This window comes from Dendrobates tinctorius, unplaced genomic scaffold (assembly GCF_039654945.1).
Source record: "Dendrobates tinctorius isolate UK_male_01 unplaced genomic scaffold, ASM3965494v1 ptg000019l, whole genome shotgun sequence".
NCBI lineage: Eukaryota > Metazoa > Chordata > Amphibia > Anura > Dendrobatidae > Dendrobates > Dendrobates tinctorius.
In genome coordinates, this window is record NW_027361687.1 from 34912077 (window position 1) to 34931573 (window position 19497).

The window sequence follows — 19497 nt, forward strand, 5'->3', positions numbered from 1 at the left end:
AACTGCCATGGAAAGCCACATACAGTATATGCCAGTATGTAATCTCCCACCATAACGGCAGCAGCGTCCGCTCTGTAGGGTCCTGCACGGCAATCCTGAGAGCTAACAGGAAGTCAGCAGAACTCGGATTGCAGCTCTGGGAAGTAACGCTAAGGAAACAATGGTGAGAAGAGATGTGGCATCAGTACCACCACACGCATCTCACTTCTGTTTCCTCAGCCTCCTCACAGGGGAAGGAGTAGACTGGAGATACTGTAACAAACCCTCAGCTGGGAGTATACATTAAGCTCTGGCTATGTGCCCATTCACTGGCAGCAAGCAGAGAGAGGCCCACAGTGAGTGATAGAATAATAAAGCTTTATTAACAGTGAGGACTGACACCTGCGAGCAGCAACGGGGCTCCCCCTATAATTGTGGGGTCATTTAGGGAGTCGCTGTGTCTGATCAGGATGAGCCGCACTGACCCCGCCGGCAGAAATCACAAAACAAAGTGAAAAAGTCCAGACATGTGGATAATCCAGCCTCTAGGGGACAGAGAGGGCGTCTCACAGGTTCAAGAGCTTCTCATTGAGAGCTATCTGCGACTGGGTAAGGTTGGCGAGATACGTGACCATCAGCAGATCCTGAAGGAGAGAGAAGAGGAAAGGTAAAGTAATGAACACCCACAATGACGGGGTGGAGACTAGCCTCTTAGATACCGCGCTCATAACTGATAGTACTACTCACGTTGATGTTGCTGTTCAGCATGGCCTCAAAGTCTTCGGGGGTTATTTTCGGCACCTGGTTCACCAGGTCCATCAGGAAGCGGCCCACATTGTTATCTGCAGAGACTTTACCTGACTGAAGAGAAAAAGATGATGAATATAAAGAGCGAGGGGGCAGCGAGCATTACCACCCGCCGCAGGCCACTCACCAGAACGTCCTCCGAGTACTGCAGCACGGTGCTCAGCGAGTCTTGCAGGCGCGTGGCAGCGGAGCCCACCTGCTGGAGGTCACTCGTCAGACCGATGGAGCGGTTAGGGTTAAAGCAGGTCTTTGTTATAAGGTCAACTGCAAAGGGAAGAAAAGGCGGTCACACCAGGCCGAAGAACCGTGAACGGCCACAGGATGGCATCGCAGCCCTATACACAAAGGATCGGACAAACACCCCCATCATCTGCAGCCACTCACCTCCTATCCTCTCCGTGTCATAGTATATGAACTGCACGGTGAGCGGCGTGAACATGACACCCATTGTTTTACCAGGGACACCCATCGGAGTGCTGCAAAAGAAATTGAACACATGGGAGTAGTGGTCAGTCGTATAATAATCTGCAGGATATATCACTATGTATCTGTCAGGAGGTGGAGGAGCGATGCTCTGCAGAGAGGTCAGTGGTGTAATAATCTGCAGGATATATCACTATGCATCTGTCAGGAGGTGGAGGAGCGATGTTCTACAGAGAGGTCAGTGGTGTAATAATCTGCAGGATATATCACTATGTATCTGTCAGGAGGTGGAGGAGCGATGTCCTGCAGAGGGGTCAGTGGTGTAATAATCTGCAGGATATATCACTATGTATATGTCAGGAGGTGGAGGAGCGATGTTCTGCAGAGAGGTCAGTGGTGTAATAATCTGCAGGATATATCACTATGTATCTGTCAGGAGGTGGAGGAGCGATGTCCTGCAGAGGGGTCAGTGGTGTAATAATCTGCAGGATATATCACTATGTATCTGTCAGGAGGTGGAGGAGCGATGCTCTGCAGAGAGGTCAGTGGTGTAATAATCTGCAGGATATATCACTATGTATCTGTCAGGAGGTGGAGGAGTGATGCTCTGCAGAGAGGTCAGTGGTGTAATAATCTGCAGGATATATCACTATGTATCTGTCAGGAGGTGGAGGAGCGATGTCCTGCAGAGGGGTCAGTGGTGTAATAATCTGCAGGATATATCACTATGTATATGTCAGGAGGTGGAGTGATGTTCTGCAGAGAGGGCAGTGGTGTAATAATCTGCAGAATATATCACTATGTATCTGTCAGGAGGTGGAGGAGCAATGTTCTGCACAGAGGTCAGTGGTGTAATCTGCTGGATATATCACTATGTATCTGTCAGGAGGTGGAGGAGCGATGTTCTGCAGAGAGGTCAGTGGTGTAATCTGCTGGATATATCACTATGTATCTGTCAGGAGGTGGAGGAGCGATGTTCTGCAGAGAGGTCAGTGGTGTAATAATCTACATGATATATCACTATGTATCTGTCAGGAGGTGGAGGAGCGATGTTCTGCAGAGAGATCAGTGGTGTAATAATCTGCAGGATATATCACTATGTATCTGTCAGGAGGTGGAGGAGCGATGTTCTGCAGAGAGGTCAGTGGTGTAATCTGCAGGATATATCACTATATCTGTCAGGAGGTGGAGGAGTGATGTCCTGCAGAGGGGTCAGTGGTGTAATAATCTGCAGGATATATCACTATGTATATGTCAGGAGGTGGAGTGATGTTCTGCAGAGAGGGCAGTGGTGTAATAATCTGCAGGATATATCACTATGTATCTGTCAGGAGGTGGAGGAGCGATGGTCTGCAGAGAGGTCAGTGGTGTAATAATCTGCAGGATATATCACTATGTATCTGTCAGGAGGTGGAGGAGTGATGTTCTGCAGAGAGGTCAGTGGTGTAATAATCTGCAGGATATATCACTATGTATCTGTCAGGAGGTGGAGGAGCGATGCTCTGCAGAGAGGTCAGTGGTGTAATAATCTGCAGGATATATCACTATGTATCTGTCAGGAGGTGGAGGAGCGATGTTCTGCAGAGAGGTCAGTGGTGTAATAATCTGCAGGATATATCACTATATCTGTCAGGAGGTGGAGGAGCGATGCTCTGCAGAGAGGTCAGTGGTGTAATAATCTGCAGGATATATCACTATGTATGTCAGGAGGTGGAGGAGCGATGTTCTGCAGAGTGGTCAGTGGTGTAATAATCTGCAGGATATATCACTGTATCTGTCAGGAGGTGGAGGAGCGATGTTCTGTAGAGAGGTCAGTGGTGTAATAATCTGCAGGATATATCACTGTATCTGTCAGGAGGTGGAGGAGCGATGTTCTGTAGAGAGGTCAGTGGTGTAATAATCTGCAGGATATATCACTATGTATCTGTCAGGAGGTGGAGGATCGATGGTCTGCAGAGAGGTCAGTGGTGTAATAATCTGCAGGATATATCACTATGTATCTGTCAGGAGGTGGAGGAGCGATGTTCTGCAGAGAGGTCAGTGGTGTAATAATCTGCAGGATATATCAGTATGTATGCAGGTACCTGATGTAGGCCTTGATGTTCATGCGCCCCCCCTGAAGGCCGGTGTCCACGGTCATGTGGATGGGGTTGGTTGCCTCGCGGCTATAATATTCGTGGATCAGGACGGAGTGTTCGGTGATGTCATTCCCGGTGGCATACCTGCAGTACACAATATGGTCAGTGGGGGACGGAAGCAGGGCTGAGTTATTGTCCCCGATAGCCAGGTGCCACTCACCAGCCCAGGATCTGCTCCGTGGATGAAACCTTCTTGTGAAGCTCGTACATGTTCTTAGCGAACTCCATGTCCACTGCCACCTGGAAGACAACAGGCGTCAGTACCCGAAACCAGAAGGCCCCCCACCCTGGGCACCTCTCCTCCACCAATCACCCCCAGATGGCAGCTACCTTCTTCCCACCATCACCCCTGGACAGCGGTCACTTAACCCCCCGACACTGGACACCTTACTCCACGCTCTGACAGCAGGGACATTCCTCCCACTCCCCCTGCGGGCCCACCCCTCAAACGGCAGACACTTTCCTTCCACCCCCCACCGAGACGGTGGGTGCCTTATACCCACCAGAATACAGGCACCTTCTCCTCCCCTGATGGTGGGCATGTCTTCTCTCCCCCCCCCCCCCCAACTCCCCAGACGGCAGACACCTTCCTCCCCTCTCTCTCACAGCAGGCACCTTTTCCCTATCCTCCCCAGATGACGAGCACCCCTTCGCCCCCACCCTACGACGAGCACTCCCCCCCCCTCACCCCCCCAGACGACGACAACCTCTTCCCCCTCACCCCTCCAGACAACCTCTCCCCCTCCCTTCCAGACGACGAGCACCTCTCTCCCCCCTCAGACGACGAGCACCTCTTCTCCCCTCACACCCCCCACGACGAGCACCTCTCTCCCCCCCCCCCCAAGACTAGCACCTCTCCCCCGCTCATCCCCCCAGACGAGCATCTCTTTCCCCCCTCACCCCCCAGACGACGAGCACCTCTTTCCCCCCCCCCCCAAGACGAGCACCTCTCCCCCCCCAGACGAGCACCTCTTCCCCCCCCCCGACGAGCACCTCTTCCCCCCCCAGACGAGCACCTCTTCCCCCCCCCAGACGAGCACCTCTTCCCCCCCCCAGACGAGCACCTCTTCCCCCCCCCAGACGAGCACCTCTTCCCCCCCCCAGACGAGCACCTCTTCCCCCCCCCAGACGAGCACCTCTTCCCCCCCCCCCAGACGAGCACCTCTTCCCCCCCCCCCCAGACGAGCACCTCTTCCCCCCCCCCCAGACGAGCACCTCTTCCCCCAAGACTAGCACCTCTTCCCCCCCCCCCCCAAGACGAGCACCTCTTTCCCCCCCCCCCCAAGGCAAGCACCTCTTCCCCCCCCCCCCAAGACGAGCACCTCTTCCCCCCCAAGACGAGCACCTCTTCCCCCCCACCCCCCAAGACGAGCACCTCTCCCCCCCCCCAAGGCTAGCACCTCTTTCCCCCCCACAACAAGCACCTCTCCCCCGCTCATCCCCCCAGACGAGCATCTCTCTCCCCCCCAAGATGAGCACCTCTTCCCCCCCCCCAGACGACGAGGATCTCACTCCTCACCCCCCAGACGAGCGCCTCTTCCCCCCCCCCCACATCACCCCCCCAGACGAGCACCTCTCCCCCACAAGACGATCACCTCCCCCCCACGACAAGCACCTATCCCCCCAAGATGATCACCTCCCCCTCCCCCCCACGACAAGCACCTCTCCCCCCCAAGCACCTCTTCACCCAAGACGAGCACCTCTCCCCCCCCTCACCCCCCCCAGGCGACGAGCATCTCTTCCCCCCCCTCACCCCCCCCAGGCGACGAGCATCTCTTCCCCCCCCTCACCCCCCCCAGGCGACGAGCATCTCTTCCCCCCCCCTCACCCCCCCCAGGCGACGAGCATCTCTTCCCCCCCCCTCACCCCCCCCAGGCGACGAGCATCTCTTCCCCCCCCCTCACCCCCCCCAGGCGACGAGCATCTCTTCCCCCCCTCACCCCCCCAGGCGACGAGCATCTCTTCCCCCCCCCCTCACCCCCCCCGGCGACGAGCATCTCTTCCCCCCCCCCTCACCCCCCCCAGGCGACGAGCATCTCTTCCCCCCCCCCCTCACCCCCCCCAGGCGACGAGCATCTCTTCCCCCCCCCCCTCACCCCCCCCAGGCGACGAGCATCTCTTCCCCCCCCCCCCTCACCCCCCCCAGGCGACGAGCATCTCTTTCCCTCCTCACCCCCCCCAGGCGACGAGCATCTCTTCCCCCCCTCACCCCCCCCAGGCGACGAACATCTCCTCCCCCCCTCACCTTCCCCCCCAGACGACGAGCACCTCTTCCCCCCTCACCCCCCAGACGACGAGCACCTCTCCCCCCCCAACCCCCCCAGACCACGAGCACCTCTTCACCCCCCCAAGACGACGAGGATCTCTCACTCCTCACCCCCCAGATGAGCGCCTCTTCCCCCCTCAAGAAGAGCACCTCTTCCCCACCTCACCCCCCCAGACTAGCACCGCTCCCCCACAAGACGATCACCTCCCCCTCCCCCCCACAACAAGCACCTCTCCCCCCCAAGATCACCTCCCCCTCCGACAAGCACCTCTCCCCCCAAGATCACCTCCCCCTCCCCCCCACGACAGGCACCTCTCGCGCCCCCCCCCCCCCAAGAAGAGCACCTCTTCCCCCCACGACGAGCACCTCTCCCCCGCTCATCCCCCCAGACGAGCACCTCTCCCCCCCTCACACCCCCCCCCCCGAGACGAGCACCTCTCCCCCCCCAAGACGAGCACCTCTCCCCCGCTCATCCCCCCAAGACGAGCACCTCTTCCCCCCACGACGAGCACCTCTCCCCCGCTCATCCCCCCAGACGAGCACCTCTCCCCCCCTCACCCCCCCCCCTCTGAGACGAGCACCTCTCCCCCCCCAAGACGAGCACCTCTCCCCCGCTCATCCCCCCAGACGAGCACCCCCCCCCAAGACGAGCACCTCTCCCCCCCCCAAGACGAGCACCTCTCCCCCCCCCCCAAGACGAGCACCTCCCCCCCCCCCAAGACGAGCACCTCCCCCCCCCCAAGACGAGCACCTCTCCCCCCCCCCCCCAAGACGAGCACCTCTCCCCCCCCCCCCCCAAGACGAGCACCTCTCCCCCCCCCCCCCAAGACGAGCACCTCTCCCCCCCCCCCCCCCAAGACGAGCACCTCTCCCCCCCCCCCAAGACGAGCACCTCTTCCCCCTCACCCCCCCAGGCGACGAGCACCCCTCACCCCTCACCCCCCCAGGCGACGAGCACCCCTCACCCCCCCAGGCGACGAGCACCTCTTCCCCCTCACCCCCCCAGGCGACGAGCACCTCTTCCCCCTCACCCCCCCAGGCGACGAGCACCTCTTCCCCCTCACCCCCCCAGGCGACGAGCACCTCTTCCCCCTCACCCCCCCAGGCGACGAGCACCTCTTCCCCCTCACCCCCCCAGGCGACGAGCACCTCTTCCCCCTCACCCCCCCAGGCGACGAGCACCTCTTCCCCCTCACCCCCCCAGGCGACGAGCACCTCTTCCCCCTCACCCCCCCAGGCGACGAGCACCTCTTCCCCCTCACCCCCCCAGGCGACGAGCACCTCTTCCCCCTCACCCCCCCCAGGCGACGAGTACCTCTCCCCCCTCACCCCCCCAGGCGACGAGCACCTCTTCCCCCTCACCCCCCCCAGGCGACGAGCACCTCTTCCCCCTCACCCCCCCCAGGCGACGAGTACCTCTCCCCCCCTCAGGCGACGAGCATCTCTTCCCCCCCTCAACCCCCCAGGCGACGAGCATCTCTTCCCCCCCCCCCCCCCCCAAGACGAGCACCTCTTCCCCCTCACCCCCCCCAGGCGACGAGCACCTCTTCCCCCCTCACCCCCCCCAGGCGACGAGCACCTCTTCCCCCCTCACCCCCCCCAGGCGACGAGCACCTCTTCCCCCCTCACCCCCCCCAGGCGACGAGCACCTCTTCCCCCCCTCACCCCCCCCAGGCGACGAGCATCTCTTCCCCCCCTCACCCCCCCCAGGCGACGAGCATCTCTTCCCCCCCTCACCCCCCCCAGGCGACGAGCATCTCTTCCCCCCCTCACCCCCCCCAGGCGACGAGCATCTCCTCCCCCCCCTCACCCCCCCCAGGCGACGAGCATCTCTTCCCCCCCCTCACCCCCCCCAGGCGACGAGCATCTCTTCCCCCCCTCACCCCCCCCAGGCGACGAGCATCTCTTCCCCCCCTCACCCCCCCCAGGCGACGAGCATCTCTTCCCCCCCTCACCCCCCCCAGGCGACGAGCATCTCTTCCCCCCCTCACCCCCCCCAGGCGACGAGCATCTCTTCCCCCCCTCACCCCCCCCAGGCGACGAGCATCTCTTCCCCCCCTCACCCCCCCCAGGCGACGAGCATCTCTTCCCCCCCTCACCCCCCCCAGGCGACGAGCATCTCTTCCCCCCCTCACCCCCCCCAGGCGACGAGCATCTCCTCCCCCCCTCACCCCCCCAGGCGACGAACATCTCCTCCCCCCCTCAGGCGACGGAGCATCTCTTCCCCCCCTCACCCCCCCCCAGACGACGAGCACCTCTTCCCCCCTCACCCCCCAGACGACGAGCACCTCTTCCCCCCTCACCCCCCAGACGACGAGCACCTCTTCCCCCCCCAACCCCTCCCAGACGACGAGCACCTCTTCACCCCCTCCCCCCAAGACGACGAGGATCTCTCACTCCTCACCCCCCAGACGAGCGCCTCTTCCCCCCCTCAAGAAGAGCGCCTCTTCCCCCCCCTCACCCCCCCAGACGAGCACCTCTCCCCCACAAGACGATCACCTCCCCCTCCCCCCCACAACAAGCACCTCTCCCCCCAAGCACCTCTTCACCCAAGACGAGCACCTCTCCCCTCCTCACCCCCCAAGATGAGCACCCCTTCCCTCCGACAAGCACCTCTTCCCCCCCCCCCCCCCCCAAGAAGAGCACCTCTTCCCCCTCACCCCCCCCAGGCGACGAGCACCTCTTCCCCCCTCAGGCGACGAGCACCTCTTCCCCCCCTCACCCCCCCCAGGCGACGAGCATCTCTTCCCCCCCCTCACCCCCCCCAGGCGACGAGCATCTCTTCCCCCCCCTCACCCCCCCCAGGCGACGAGCATCTCTTCCCCCCCCCTCACCCCCCCAGGCGACGAGCATCTCTTCCCCCCTCAGGCGACGAGCACCTCTTCCCCCCCTCACCCCCCCCAGGCGACGAGCATCTCTTCCCCCCCCTCACCCCCCCCAGGCGACGAGCATCTCTTCCCCCCCCCCTCACCCCCCCCAGGCGACGAGCATCTCTCCCCCCCCCCTCACCCCCCCCAGGCGACGAGCATCTCTTCCCCCCCCCCTCACCCCCCCCCAGGCGACGAGCATCTCTTCCCCCCCCCCCTCACCCCCCCCAGGCGACGAGCATCTCTTTCCCCCCTCACCCCCCCCAGGCGACGAGCATCTCTTCCCCCCCTTACCCCCCCCAGGCGACGAACATCTCCTCCCCCCCTCAGGCGACGGAGCATCTCTTCCCCCCCTCACCTTCCCCCCCAGACGACGAGCACCTCTTCCCCCCTCACCCCCCAGACGAGGAGCACCTCTCCCCCCCCAACCCCCCCAGACGACGAGCACCTCTTCACCCCCCCAAGACGACGAGGATCTCTCACTCCTCACCCCCCAGATGAGCGCCTCTTCCCCCCTCAAGAAGAGCACCTCTTCCCCACCTCACCCCCCCAGACTAGCACCGCTCCCCCACAAGACGATCACCTCCCCCTCCCCCCCACAACAAGCACCTCTCCCCCCCAAGATCACCTCCCCCTCCGACAAGCACCTCTCCCCCCAAGATCACCTCCCCCTCCCCCCCACGACAGGCACCTCTCACGCCCCCCCAAGAAGAGCACCTCTTCCCCCCACGACGAGCACCTCTCCCCCGCTCATCCCCCCAGACGAGCACCTCTCCCCCCCTCACACCCCCCCCCCCAAGACGAGCACCTCTCCCCCGCTCATCCCCCCAGACGAGCACCCCCCCCCAAGACGAGCACCTCTCCCCCCCCCCCCCCAAGACGAGCACCTCTCCCCCCCCCCCCAAGACGAGCACCTCTCCCCCTCCCCCCCCCAAGACGAGCACCTCTCCCCCCCCCCCCCCCCAAGACGAGCACCTCTCCCCCCCCCCCCCAAGACGAGCACCTCTCCCCCCCCCCCCCAAGACGAGCACCTCTCCCCCCCCCCCCCCAAGACGAGCACCTCTCCCCCCCCCCCCCCCCAAGACGAGCACCTCTCCCCCCCCCCCCAAGACGAGCACCTCTTCCCCCCCCCCCAGGCGACGAGCACCTCTTCCCCCCCCCCCAGGCGACGAGCACCTCTTCCCCCCCCCCCCCAGGCGACGAGCACCTCTTCCCCCCCCCCCCCAGGCGACGAGCACCTCTTCCCCCCTCACCCCCCCCAGGCGACGAGCATCTCTTCCCCCTCAGCCCCCCCAGGCGACGAGCATCTCTTCCCCCCCTCACCCCCCCCAGGCGACGAGCATCTCTTCCCCCCCTCACCCCCCCCAGGCGACGAGCATCTCTTCCCCCCCTCACCCCCCCCAGGCGACGAGCATCTCTTCCCCCCCTCACCCCCCCCAGGCGACGAGCATCTCTTCCCCCCCTCACCCCCCCCAGGCGACGAGCATCTCTTCCCCCCCTCACCCCCCCAGGCGACGAGCATCTCTTCCCCCCCTCACCCCCCCCAGGCGACGAGCATCTCCTCCCCCCCTCACCCCCCCAGGCGACGAACATCTCCTCCCCCCCTCAGGCGACGGAGCATCTCTTCCCCCCCCACCCCCCCCCAGACGACGAGCACCTCTTCCCCCCTCACCCCCCAGACGACGAGCACCTCTTCCCCCCTCACCCCCCAGACGACGAGCACCTCTTCCCCCCCCAACCCCTCCCAGACGACGAGCACCTCTTCACCCCCTCCCCCCAAGACGACGAGGATCTCTCACTCCTCACCCCCCAGACGAGCGCCTCTTCCCCCCCTCAAGAAGAGCGCCTCTTCCCCCCCCCTCACCCCCCCAGACGAGCACCTCTCCCCCACAAGACGATCACCTCCCCCTCCCCCCCACAACAAGCACCTCTCCCCCCAAGCACCTCTTCACCCAAGACGAGCACCTCTCCCCTCCTCACCCCCCAAGATGAGCACCCCTTCCCTCCGACAAGCACCTCTTCCCCCCCCCCCCCAAGACGATCACCTCCCCCCCCCAAGAAGAGCACCTCTTCCCCCTCACCCCCCCCAGGCGACGAGCACCTCTTCCCCCCTCAGGCGACGAGCACCTCTCCCCCCCCTCACCCCCCCCAGGCGACGAGCATCTCTTCCCCCCCCTCACCCCCCCCAGGCGACGAGCATCTCTTCCCCCCCCTCACCCCCCCCAGGCGACGAGCATCTCTTCCCCCCCCCTCACCCCCCCAGGCGACGAGCATCTCTTCCCCCCTCAGGCGACGAGCACCTCTTCCCCCCCTCACCCCCCCCAGGCGACGAGCATCTCTTCCCCCCCCCTCACCCCCCCAGGCGACGAGCATCTCTTCCCCCCTCAGGCGACGAGCACCTCTTCCCCCCCTCACCCCCCCCAGGCGACGAGCATCTCTTCCCCCCCCTCACCCCCCCCAGGCGACGAGCATCTCTTCCCCCCCCTCACCCCCCCCAGGCGACGAGCATCTCTTCCCCCCCCTCACCCCCCCCAGGCGACGAGCATCTCTTCCCCCCCCTCACCCCCCCCAGGCGACGAGCATCTCTTCCCCCCCCTCACCCCCCCCAGGCGACGAGCATCTCTTCCCCCCCCTCACCCCCCCCAGGCGACGAGCATCTCTTCCCCCCCCTCACCCCCCCCAGGCGACGAGCATCTCTTCCCCCCCCCTCACCCCCCCCAGGCGACGAGCATCTCTTCCCCCCCCCCCTCACCCCCCCCAGGCGACGAGCATCTCTTCCCCCCCCCCCTCACCCCCCCCAGGCGACGAGCATCTCTTCCCCCCCCCCCTCACCCCCCCCAGGCGACGAGCATCTCTTCCCCCCCCCCTCACCCCCCCCAGGCGACGAGCATCTCTTCCCCCCCCCTCACCCCCCCCAGGCGACGAGCATCTCTTCCCCCCCCCTCACCCCCCCCAGGCGACGAGCATCTCTTCCCCCCCCCCTCACCCCCCCCAGGCGACGAGCATCTCTTTTCCCCCTCACCCCCCCCAGGCGACGAGCATCTCTTTTCCCCCTCACCCCCCCCAGGCGACGAGCATCTCTTCCCCCCCTCACCCCCCCAGGCGACGAACATCTCCTCCCCCCCTCAGGCGACGGAGCATCTCTTCCCCCCCTCACCCCCCCCCAGACGACGAGCACCTCTTCCCCCCTCACCCCCCAGACGACGAGCACCTCTCCCCCCCCCAGACGACGAGCACCACTTCACCCCCCCCAAGACGACGAGGACCTCTTCACCCCCCCCAAGACGACGAGGACCTCTCACTCCTCACCCCCCAGATGAGCGCCTCTTCCCCCCCTCAAGAAGAGCACCTCTTCCCCCCCTCACCCCCCCAGACTAGCACCGCTCCCCCACAAGACGATCACCTCCCCCTCCCCCCACAACAAGCACCTCTCCCCCCCAAGATCACCTCCCCCTCCCCCCACAAGCACCTCTCCCCCCAAGATCACCTCCCCCTCCCCCCCACGACAGGCACCTCTCGCCCCCCCCCCCCAAGAAGAGCACCTCTTCCCCCCACGACGAGCACCTCTCCCCCGCTCATCCCCCCAGACGAGCATCTCTTTCCCCCTCACACCCCCCCCCGAGACGAGCACCTCTCCCCCCCAAGACGAGCACCTCTCCCCCCCCCCCAAGACGAGCACCTCTTCCCCCCCCCCCCCCCCCCCCCAAGACGAGCACCTCTTCCCCCTCACCCCCCCAGGCGACGACCACCTCTTCCCCCTCACCCCCCCAGGCGACGAGCACCTCTTCCCCCCTCACCCCCCCAGGCGACGAGCACCTCTTCCCCCCTCACCCCCCCCAGGCGACGAGCACCTCTCCCCCCCACCCCCCCCAGGCGACGAGCACCTCTTGCCCCCCTCACCCCCCCAGACGACGAGCACCTCTTGCCCCCCTCACCCCCCCAGACGACGAGCACCTCTTGCCCCCCTCACCCCCCCAGACGAGCACCTCTTCCCCCCCCTCACCCCCCCAGACGAGCACCTCTTCCCCCCCCTCACCCCCCCAGACGAGCACCTCTTCCCCCCTCACCCCCCCAGACGAGCACCTCTTCCCCCCTCACCCCCCCAGACGAGCACCTCTTCCCCCCTCACCCCCCCAGACGAGCACCTCTTCCCCCCTCACCCCCCCAGACGAGCACCTCTTCCCCCCTCACCCCCCCAGACGAGCATCTTTCCCCCCCCAAGATGAGCACCTCTCCCCCCCCCCCCCCCCAAGACGACGAGGATCTCACTCCTCACCCCCCAGACGAGCACCTCTCCCCCCCCTCCATCACCCCCCCAGACGAGCACCTCTCCCCCCCAAGACGATCACCTCCCCCCCACGACAAGCACCTATCCCCCCAAGAAGATCACCTCCCCCCCACGCACCTCTTCACCCCCCAAGACGAGCACCTCTCCCCTCCTCACCCCCCAAGATGAGCACCCCTTCCCTCCGACAAGCACCTCTTCCCCCCCCCAAGACGATCACCTCTCCCCCTCCCCCCCCCCCAAGAAGAGCACCTCTTCCCCCCTCACCCCCCCCAGGCGACGAGCACCTCTTCCCCCCCTCACCCCCCCAGGCGACGAGCATCTCTTGCCCCCCTCACCCCCCCAGACGAGCATCTCTTTCCCCCTCACACCCCCCCCCCCCCGAGACGAGCACCTCCCCCCCCCCCCGACGAGCACCTCTTCCCCCCCCCCCCAAGACGAGCACCTCTTCCCCCCCCACCCCCAAGACGAGCACCTCTTCCCCCTCACCCCCCCAGGCGACGACCACCTCTTCCCCCTCACCCCCCCAGGCGACGAGCACCTCTTCCCCCCTCACTCCCCCCAGGCGACGAGTACCTCTCCCCCCCACCCCCCCCCAGGCGACGAGCACCTCTTGCCCCCCTCACCCCCCCAGACGACGAGCACCTCTTGCCCCCCTCACCCCCCCAGACGACGAGCACCTCTTGCCCCCCTCACCCCCCCAGACGAGCACCTCTTCCCCCCCCCTCACCCCCCCAGACGAGCACCTCTTCCCCCCCCTCACCCCCCCAGACGAGCACCTCTTCCCCCCCCTCACCCCCCCAGACGAGCACCTCTTCCCCCCTCACCCCCCCAGATGAGCACCTCTTCCCCCCTCACCCCCCCAGACGAGCACCTCTTCCCCCCTCACCCCCCCAGACGAGCACCTCTTCCCCCCTCACCCCCCCAGACGAGCATCTTTCCCCCCCCAAGATGAGCACCTCTCCCCCCCCCCCCAAGACGACGAGGATCTCACTCCTCACCCCCCAGACGAGCACCTCTCCCCCCCCTCCATCACCCCCCCAGACGAGCACCTCTCCCCCCCAAGACGATCACCTCCCCCCCACGACAAGCACCTATCCCCCCAAGAAGATCACCTCCCCCCCACGCACCTCTTCACCCCCCAAGACGAGCACCTCTCCCCTCCTCACCCCCCAAGATGAGCACCCCTTCCCTCCGACAAGCACCTCTTCCCCCCCCAAGACGATCACCTCTCCCCCTCCCCCCCCCCCCCAGGCGACGAGCACCTCTTCCCCCCTCACCCCCCCCAGGCGACGAGCACCTCTTCCCCCCCTCACCCCCCCAGGCGACGAGCATCTCTTCCCCCCCTCACCCCCCCAGGCGACGAGCATCTCTTCCCCCCCTCACCCCCCCCAGGCGACGAGCATCTCTTCCCCCCCTCACCCCCCCCAGGCGACGAGCATCTCTTCCCCCCCCTCACCCCCCCCAGGCGACGAGCATCTCCTCCCCCCCTCACCCCCCCAGGCGACGAACATCTCCTCCCCCCCTCAGGCGACGGAGCATCTCTTCCCCCCCTCACCCCCCCCCAGACGACGAGCACCTCTTCCCCCCTCACCCCCGAGACGACGAGCACCTCTTCCCCCCCCAACCCCTCCCAGACGACGAGCACCTCTTCACCCCCTCCCCCCAAGACGACGAGGATCTCTCACTCCTCACCCCCCAGACGAGCGCCTCTTCCCCACCTCAAGAAGAGCGCCTCTTCCCCCCCCTCACCCCCCCAGACGAGCACCTCTCCCCCACAAGACGATCACCTCCCCCCCCCCCCCCCAAGACTAGCACCTCTTCCCCCCCACGACGAGCACCTCTCCCCCGCTCATCCCCCCAGACGAGCATCTCTTTCCCCCTCACCCCCCCCCCCGAGACGAGCACCTCCCCCCCCGAGCACCTCTCCCCCCCCCCCCCCCGACTAGCACCTCTTCCCCCCCACGACGAGCACCTCTCCCCCGCTCATCCCCCCAGACGGGCACCTCTTCCCCCCCCAAGACGAGCACCTCTTCCCCCCCCCCAAGACGAGCACCTCTTCCCCCCCCCCAAGACGAGCACCTCTTCCCCCCCCCCAAGACGACGAGGATCTCACTCCTCACCCTCCAGACGAGCGCCTCTTCCCCCCCATCACCCACCCCAGACGAGCACCTCTCCCCCACAAGACGACGAGGATCTCACTCCTCACCCCCCAGACGAGCGCCTCTTCCCCCCCCATCACCCCCCCAGACGAGCACCTCTCCCCCACAAGACGATCACCTCCCCCTCCCCCCCACGACAAGCACCTATCCCCCCAAGAAGATCACCTCCCCCTCGACAAGCATCTCTCCCCCCCCCCCCCAAGACGAGCACCTCTCCCCTCCTCACCCCCCAAGATGAGCACCCCTTCCCTCCGAAAAGCACCTCTTCCCCCCCCTCAAGAAGAGCACCTCTTCCCCCCCCCAAGACGATCACCTCCCCCCCACGACAAGCACCTCTCCCCCCCCCCCCCCAAGAAGAGCACCTCTTCCCCCCTCACCCCCCCCAGGCGACGAGTACCTCTCCCCCCCTCACCCCCCCCAGACGAGCACCTCTTCCCCCCTCACCCCCCCGACGACGAGCACCTCTTCCCCCCTCACCCCCCCGACGACGAGCACCTCTTCTCCCCTCACCCCCCCGACGACGAGCACCTCTTCCTCCCCCTCACCCCCCCAAGACGACGAGGATCTCTCACTCCTCACCCCCCCAGACGAGCGCCTCTTCCCCCCTCAAGAAGAGCACCTCTTCCCCCCCCCACCCCCCCAGACGACGAGCACCTCTTCCCCCCTCACCCCCCAGACGAGCACATCTTGCCCCCTCTCCCCCATGACAAGCACATCTTCCCCCCCCTCCTCCCCCCAGACGACGAGCACCTCTTCCCCCCTCCCCCCCCAGACGAGCACCTCTTCCCCCCTCTCCCCTAGATGACAAGCACATCTTTCCCCCTCCCCCCATGACAAGCACATCTCCCCCCCCAAGAAGAGCACCTCTTCCCCCCTCCCCCCCAGACGAGCACCTCTTCCCCCCTCCCCCCTAGATGACAAGCACATCTTTCCCCCCTCCCCCCCATGACAAGCACATCTCCCCCCCTCCCCCCCTCCCCCCCATGACAAGCACATCTCCCCCCCTCCTCCCCCATGACAAGCACATCTCCTCCCCCCAAGAAGAGCACCTCTTCCCCCCTCACCCCCCCAGACGACGAGCACCTCTTCCCCCCTCACCCCCCCAGACGACGAGCACCTCTTCCCCCCTCACCCCCCCAGACGACGAGCACCTCTTCCCCCCTCACCCCCCCAGACGACGAGCACCTCTTCCCCCCTCACCCCCCCCAGACGACGAGCACCTCTTCCCCCCTCACCCCCCCAGACGACGAGCACCTCTTCCCCCCTCACCCCCCCAGACGACGAGCACCTCTTCCCCCCTCCCCCCCCAGACGAGCACCTCTTCCCCCCTCTCCCCTAGATGACAAGCACATCTTTCCCCCTCCCCCCATGACAAGCACATCTCCCCCCCCCCCCAAGAAGAGCACCTCTTCCCCCCTCACCCCCCCAGACGACGAGCACCTCTTCCCCCCTCACCCCCCCAGACGACGAGCACCTCCTCCCCCCTCACCCCCCCAGACGACGAGCACCTCCTCCCCCCTCACCCCCCCAGACGACGAGCACCTCCTCCCCCCTCACCCCCCCCAGACGACGAGCACCTCTTCCCCCCTCCCCCCCCATGACAAGCACCTCTTCCCCCCTCCCCCCTAGATGACAAGCACATCTTTCCCCCCTCCCCCCCAGATGACAAGCACATCTTTCCCCCCTCCCCCCAGATGACAAGCACATCTTTCCCCCCTCCCCCCAGATGACAAGCACATCTTTCCCCCCTCCCCCCCATGATAAGCACATCTCCCCCCCTTCCTCCCCCCCATGACAAGCACATCTCCCCCCCTTCCTCCCCCCAAGAAGAGCACCTCTTCCCCCCTCACCCCCCAGACGAGCACCTCTTCCCCCCTCACCCCCCCAGACGAGCACCTCCTCCCCCTCACCCCCCCAGACGACGAGCACCTCCTCCCCCTCACCCCCCCAGACGACGAGCACCTCTTCCCCCTCCCCCCCCATGACAAGCACCTCTTCCCCCCTCCCCCCAGACACGAGCACCTCTTCCCCCCTCCCCCCAGACACGAGCACCTCTTCCCCCCTCCCCCCCAGACGACGAGCACCTCTTCCCCCCTACCCCCCCCCAGACGACGAGCACCTCTTCCCCCCTACCCCCCCCCGAACGACGAGCACCTCTTCCCCCCCTACCCCCCAGACGACGAGCACCTCTTCCCCCCTACCCCCCCAGACGACGAGCACCTCTTCCCCCCTCCCCCCCAGACGACGAGCACCTCTTCCCCCCTCCCCCCCAGACGACGAGCACCTCTTCCCCCCTCCCCCCCAGACGAGCACCTCCTCCCCCCCTAGATGACAAGCACATCTTTCCCTCCTCCCCCCCCAAGAAGAGCACCTCTTCCCCCCCTCACCCCCCCAGACGACGAGCACCTCTTCCCCCCCTCACCCCCCCAGACGAGCACCTCCTCCCCCCTCCCCCCCCGACGAGCACCTCTTCCCCCCTCCCTCCTAGATGACAAGCACATCTTTCCCCCTCCCCCCATGACAAGCACATCTTTCCCCCCTCACCCCCATGACAAGCACATCTTTCCCCCCTCACCCCCATGACAAGCACATCTTTCCCCCCTCACCCCCATGACAAGCACATCTTTCCCCCCTCACCCCCATGACAAGCACATCTTTCCCCCCTCACCCCCATGACAAGCACATCTTTCCCCCCTCACCCCCATGACAAGCACATCTCCCCCCCTCCTCCCCCCCATGACAAGCACATCTCCCCCCCTCCTCCCCCCCAAGAAGAGCACCTCTTCCCCCCTCCCTCCTAGATGACAAGCACATCTTTCCCCCTCCCCCCATGACAAGCACATCTTTCCCCCCCTCACCCCCATGACAAGCACATCTTTCCCCCCTCACCCCCATGACAAGCACATCTTTCCCCCCTCACCCCCATGACAAGCACATCTTTCCCCCCTCACCCCCATGACAAGCACATCTTTCCCCCCTCACCCCCATGACAAGCACATCTTTCCCCCCTCACCCCCATGACAAGCACATCTTTCCCCCCTCACCCCCATGACAAGCACATCTTTCCCCCCTCACCCCCATGACAAGCACATCTTTCCCCCCTCACCCCCATGACAAGCACATCTTTCCCCCCTCACCCCCATGACAAGCACATCTCCCCCCCCTCCTCCCCCCCAAGAAGAGCACCTCTTCCCCCCTCCCCCCCAGACGAGCACCTCTTCCCCCCTCACCCCCCCAGACGAGCACCTCTTCCCCCCTCACCCCCCCAGACGACGAGCACCTCTTCCCCCCTCACCCCCAGACGAGCACCTCTTCCCCCCTCACCCCCCCAAACGAGCACCTCTTCCCCCCTCACCCCCCCAAACGAGCACCTCTTCCCCCCTCACCCCCGCAAACGAGCACCTCCTCCCCCCCTAGATGACAAGCACATCTTTCCCTCCTCCCCCCCCAAGAAGAGCACCTCTTCCCCCCCTCACCCCCCCAGACGACGAGCACCTCTTCCCCCCCCCTCACCCCCCCAGACGACGAGCACCTCTTCCCCCCCCCTCACCCCCCCAGACGACGAGCACCTCCTCCCCCCCTCACCCCCCCAGACGACGAGCACCTCCTCCCCCCCTCACCCCCCCCAGACGACGAGCACCTCCTCCCCCCCTCAGACGACGAGCACCTCCTCCCCCCCTCACCCCCCCCCCAGACGACGAGCACCTCTTCCCCCCCTTCCCCCCCAGACGAGCACCTCCTCCCCCCTCACCCCCCCAGACGAGCACCTCCTCCCCCCTCACCCCCCCAGACGAGCACCTCTTCTACCCTCCCTCCTAGATGACAAGCACATCTTTCCCCCCTCACCCCCATGACAAGCACATCTTTCCCCCCCTCCCCCCCCAAGAAGAGCACCTCTTCCCCCCTCCCCCCCCAAGAAGAGCACCTCTTCCCCCCTCACCCCCCCAGACGACGAGCACCTCTTCCCCCCTCACCCCCCCAGACGACGAGCACCTCTTCCCCCCCTCACCCCCCAGACGACGAGCACCTCTTCCCCCCCTCACCCCCCAGACGACGAGCACCTCTTCCCCCCCTCACCCCCCAGACGACGAGCACCTCTTCCCCCCTCACCCCCCCAGACGACGAGCACCTCTTCCCCCCTCACCCCCCCAAACGAGCACCTCTTCCCCCCCCTCCCCCGGGTACCTCGTCCTCGGACTCGTTGTGCGGCACAGAGAAGCAGTTCGTCACCTCCACTGAGTGTTTGTCCACAGAACCTGAGGGAAAAAACACAGATTACAATGTGCGGCCACACGAGGGCGCTGCCCTGATGCACCATAGTCTCCTCTATCAGTCGGGCCGCTATACACCCGGTACCACACGTGTGACACACAGCGCCGCCTCTTACCCAGAAGGGTCCCGATCACCCGGGCCGCCCCCTCGTTCCTGCGCTCGTAGCTGTCCACAATGGAGGCCAGGACCACGGGATGAACCTTCACCACCGGCCCGTGCAGAGAGCCCGGCGCCACAGCCGGAGCCGCCATCACCGCGGTAGAAAGGAAGGGCGGACACCACTGCTCACCTGCACCGC

General features: G+C 65.6%; 1 protein-coding gene across 1 annotated transcript; it reads right to left on the reverse strand.

The window, feature by feature from the left end:
- Positions 1–340: 340 nt before the first annotated feature.
- Positions 341–19487, reverse strand: EIF3F (eukaryotic translation initiation factor 3 subunit F). The gene is made up of 8 exons (XM_073566897.1): positions 19315–19487; positions 19113–19183; positions 3508–3587; positions 3294–3431; positions 1171–1262; positions 914–1050; positions 727–840; positions 341–623 (listed from the first exon to the last, which is right to left on the reverse strand). Exons 1-8 carry the CDS (start codon positions 19448–19450, stop codon positions 546–548), a joined length of 846 nt encoding a protein of 281 aa, XP_073422998.1. The 5' UTR covers positions 19451–19487; the 3' UTR covers positions 341–545.
- Positions 19488–19497: the final 10 nt, after the last annotated feature.